The 5052-nt window shown below is 45.6% G+C and overlaps 1 protein-coding gene across 1 annotated transcript in view; it reads right to left on the reverse strand.

Moving 5' to 3' along the window:
• PDGFD (platelet derived growth factor D) overlaps positions 1–3766 on the reverse strand; it is a gene marked incomplete at its 5' end in the record, with an annotated part of 59905 nt that extends 56139 nt beyond the window's left edge. The window contains one exon of the mRNA XM_009587849.1: positions 3562–3766. Coding sequence (XP_009586144.1) covers positions 3562–3766 — 205 coding nt within the window. The remainder of the gene's footprint in view (positions 1–3561) is intronic.
• Between the last annotated feature and the right edge of the window lie 1286 nt (positions 3767–5052).

Below are 5052 nucleotides of genomic sequence, written 5' to 3' on the forward strand. Positions count from 1 at the left end.
GCCTGCCATGCCAGGAACAAAGGGAGATGCTGGAGGGACACAGGGCAGCGCATGCTGCTGAAAGGTGCTTTTTAGGACCTTCTCTGTAGGAGGCATGGTGCTCCTGCTAGATGGTTTGGAAAGACTCGTTTCAAGCTTTCAAGCAGCAAAGGGCTGGCACTCTGCGTGCCGTGGCGGGGACTCCTCCGCTCTTCGCCTGGGTGCTGTCACCAGGGGAAAAGCGACAGCACGTCTTGCCTTGTGCAAGGTCACACCTTGGCCAGGCACCTGTGCCACAGCCCACAGAGGGCTCTGCCAGGAGCAGCAGACACTAAACCCCGGGGACGAGAGGACACAGTAACAGCACTCACTGCCGCAGCCTGCGTATTTGCCAGCTTGGGTCATTTATTGAGTTCATTTCTTGAGCTGGAGAATAAGGAAGGCAGAGAATAAAGTCCTGATCTCGCTACGTCTATGAGAAAAACAGTCCCTTGGTATCTGTGGAGGCAGAATTAGGCCCCACAAATTGCGGCTGGCGAGGGAGAGATGATGACAAGAGGGGCAGGCTGTGCACAGGCAACGAGAAATGGGGAGAGCTGCCATCCCCACAGTACAGTTAAGCCTTAAAACTTTGGAGGTCTTCACCAGGAAAGGTTTTTATTATCAAAGCATGTGCTCCCTCGAAAGAGGGAGTTTAAGATTGTTAACCGATTCTTACTAGAAACGTGCTGCTCCCGATCCCCGGGTCTGCGGGCCAGGCGCCTGCCTCCCTGCCCAGTTGTGGGAGCTGAATAGCTCCGTAAATAACAGACCTGCTTTTCTTTTCTTGCTGAGAGCCCATGTGAAAAAAACACAAGTACTATGTGGCTTGAGAATATCAGCACTGCTGCTTTTATATTCACCAACCCCAAATTGCACAGAACAGAAAATAACAGATTCGCCATAACCGAATCACTTAAATCTCCCCAAACTCTGCTGAAACATACGTTTTTTGTAACACTACGAAATTTAGTTCCAGACAGAGGTAAACTTGTCTCAGGCTCTCTCCAACGTCCTCTGCTCCCAGTCCCTCATGGTGATGGACGTGGTACCCGGGCAGAGCTCCCCGCTGCCCGTGCGAGCACCCACCACTGCCCCCGGGCAGCACGACAGCCAGTGAACCCTTACTGCAACGCGAGGGGCTGCAGGGTTTTCAGCGTAAGATGACCTTGCAGGCTTTGGTGAAAATTGCCCTGACCGACCTCTACTTTTTGAGGCTGGGAGCCAGACTAACTGCTGGCAAAAATGGGGCAAATCCATGGGCTTTCAGGGATTATTTCTGCTTTCAACAGCAGAGACTTTGCTGCAACGATCATGGAAGTAGGTGCAATCTCGGTTGTTTCTGCGCATCCAAAGAGCCTCAGAGGCTGGGTAATTTAATTGCTTTTCAGAATCATCTCTTATCAAGTGCCTGCGGAAATGCTAACAGCACTTCTAAAAAATTCTGTAAAACCTTGAATATTTCCCCTCCTTCCGAAACAGCTCTGCTAAAGTATACCTTTTCATTCCTCAGCCTGAATGAATTTCAATCAGTTCAGTCTTAATAGTATGCAAATTACAATAATTAGCAGTAATGAAAAATTGAAAGAAAACACTAGGAAGTTTCTGGGAAAAAAGCATAAGGTCAAAAGCAAGTACAAAAGGAAGGTAAGGTGCAGAGGCCCTGAATTACTCATCCAGTATGCACAGCATTCAAGCACATGCTCAGCTCTCAGCATTCATTTCAATGAAAACACGCCTAGCTGTCTCTCTAAAGCAGCACTGCAGGGATTGTCAGTGACTAAAGTTGCAGAAAGGAACCTAGTTTTGAAAAACATAGCGAGCATTAGCAAAAAATCTAACTATGCACACAGCACTTAACAGGCTTAAAGCCATCATGAGCTGTCTGCCCGAGAAATTCCTCACTCTGGAAGTAATACTGCACAAATAAAGGTCTTCCAGGAACACTAGGGAAAGCTTTATTTCAGAGCTTTATTTCTCCAGCCTCTGTAGACACTATGGATGATGGAAGGTCTTTGCTTCTCTCTGCATCCTAAATTAGCTGCTCTGGAAAAAGCAGGCAGACTGTCTTCCAAGACGGTCCCCAAATCCATAATGCCGGTAACAACTTGACTTTCCCTCACCGTGCCACCACCTTTAATGGCTTTTGACAGAGAATACTTCATCTTTTTTTCCACAGTAAATTAGCCCTCTGTTTCAAAGTTGCAATGCTTTAAGGTCAGCCACAGTTTATCCACTATGTAAATATTAACAGGCTGCTTCTGTGTGCATTAGGCTCTCAATCTGGGAAAGCGTTTGCGGTGCTGGGAGGTAACTGTCATTACTGACTCTGCTGCTGATCTCGGACCAACAGCACCAGAGCAGAGCAGCAGCTGCCAAGACCATCAAGGCGCAGGCAAGGAGAGCCAGTTTCAGGCTGCATTCTTTTATTACTAAATGGAAAGCAAACCTGCAGAAATGGTTCTCTCTATTGGTAACATAGAAAAATAACAAAGCAAAACAAGAAAAAAAAAATCCACCCTGTAAAACCCCCGCAGAGCTGCCAAACCCTATAAATGCAAATTAATTGACAAAGAAGATAAGATAGGCAGAGGCTGGGTGTGCAGAAATCCGAACAACCCAGTTCTCTGCATAGATAAGGCATAAGTAACGACATGATCAGGCAGGGAGCTGGAAGCTGAGACTTGAGCATTTTATGTAAGTAGCATCACAGCAATCTGCCTTTCGGAGCGCATGGGAAACCTGAGCCTGCTCTCTCCCGCAGAACAGATAGCTGAATAAAAGAAATATAAACAAAAAAATCCATGGATTTATACTGTTTTAGTGACTGTTGGCAAGATGCACCTCTGTGCTCTGCTAATGCAAAGCAGTTTATCCACCTGGGTTAACCAGCCAGATCAGCTGAGCTTATGGTCACTTCTGCTTAAAAGGGGAAACCAAAGCAACCGGGATATAGCAGAGTATACTTTATTAGATATTTCAATATGCAGAGTATACTGATGTTTGTGGACCTATATTTAAAGGTTTTAAAAGAAACTGTACCAGTGAAGAGTGACAATAAAGACAAACAAATAATTTGAAGAACACGGTTATATTTTTCAATGCGCTTTTATCTGTCCCTCACACCCCAATATAAACACAAACCTACTCACTCACACCTCCCAGAGCCTTCCACCTACTTAAAAAGATGGGTTTTGCCTGGCTGAAACATGACAGAGGGGATAGAGGACAAAATCCTATGAAAGTAGTGCCTGAGTTGTTAGGTAGCTGGATTTGAGTGTGCAAGTGCCTTGTGCTTAAAATATTATAGAAGGACTAAAACTTGCCAAAACTGCTTCAAGTCGAGACACCCCACTTTATTTATAAACTCAAAGACCAATTTGGGTTGGAAGGGACCCTTGGAGGTCTGTCCTCCAAGCAGGGCCATCCAAGACCTGGCCAGAGACACCCAGGTTTTGGTTTGCAGTCTCATGCCAGTGGCCACACCCTTAAGCTCAAAGGTGGTATTAAGGAGCCCTTTGCAAACTTCCACTCGCCACTCACCTGCAGATATCATTTTCAGGCTCCTCCAGTCCAAACTGATTATCAAAAGCCAGCTGGATCCTGGTGCTCTCCGGGGAGTGGAGCCGCCACGTCAGCAGGAGGTTCCTGGGGTAGCTGCTGGGGAAGCGAGGACTGTGGATGCAGCCGTTCCCTGCCACGCTGATGGTCTCTTCTTTTCGGTACAAGTCTGTGAGGTGATTGCTCTCTGTTAGTAGTCACAACTTGTAGAAATTAGTATGTTGTTCCAGTTACAGGAAGGCAAAAAACACAACAGTTTATAACACAGCACAAATTATTTGCATTTAAAGTCTACAAAAAGTTGGGTCTAGAAGCAGTTATTAAATAGGAAGTACAGTGTATTTTCTCTTAATTCAACCCCTTATAAATAATAAGAACAACAGTACTCAACTATATAGACTATTTTATGATAAACATATCGTTACTTTTACATTGATATCGATTATATAATTTCCTTCTCACCATTTTCGTTTTAAAGCAGAATTTAAACTTTAATAAAAACCACAAGCTTGGGAACAATGAAGCGAGGCAGAGTGAAGCAAAAGGGTAAAGAGCCGTGCTTCCCAAATTTGGTGCTCTGGGGAGAGATGCCCTCTGAACAAAAGCAGTAATAAAAGGCTTCAGGAAAGTGCGTGCGAGTGAGTCTAAGTTTGTTTATTGTGCTTAAGTATTTCCTCCCAGAAGCATGTGTTAGGTCACGTTTTGATTTTATTTATATGGTGTGAATCATTTGCTGTCAATGCATCATTAACACAAATAGTACTCCACGCTTACACCGATGCAACTGAAGTCAAAAACTGTCCCACCAGCTGACTTACTGAATAACTTCAAGACAAATAGCCAAGTCTTTACTTAATTAAAATTCCACAACTTCTGCCTGAGCAAATACTCAATTGTTCCTAAAGTTTACTTATACTGAGGTAAAGCCTTAGCTGCTGTAAATCCCTGGCTCCAAGGATAACAGGAACTGTGGCAAGACCCAACTCTCTAAAAGTCAAAATGTCTTCTCAGTTGCACCATGCTCTTGCGTTGTCCCGCTGTTACCAATAGTGTAATTTGGCTCCCAGAATCAAAGAACTGCAAACAACTAGTTTTCTGTGCATTGACAACTTTAGTGGCGAAATTTCGAGGATCAGAAGGCTCCAAGGCAACACGCCGATCATCCCAGTTAAGACACGCAGATCTGAGCCTCCACCCGTGAGACAGCTATCTGAGTTCCCCATGTGCTGTGTGGGGATCTAGGCCTCAGTTCAGTTACTCACAGAGAGATTTCTAACACGCTATTTAAGACATAGTACCGTTTCCTGCCTGGCCTCCACGAGGACAGGGAGGTCCAGCAGCACATCCAGCAGCCCCCAGCAGAAGTCCTGTGGAAGCCGTGCGGTCTTGCGGAGCCACCTGCGCGTGGGCAAGCTGAGCCCCTTCTCAACATAGCCGGTGGGAGCTACACCCGGACAGGTCCCCAGTCAGTCA

This window comes from Fulmarus glacialis, unplaced genomic scaffold (assembly GCF_000690835.1).
Source record: "Fulmarus glacialis isolate BGI_N327 unplaced genomic scaffold, ASM69083v1 scaffold3391, whole genome shotgun sequence".
Lineage (NCBI taxonomy): Eukaryota > Metazoa > Chordata > Aves > Procellariiformes > Procellariidae > Fulmarus > Fulmarus glacialis.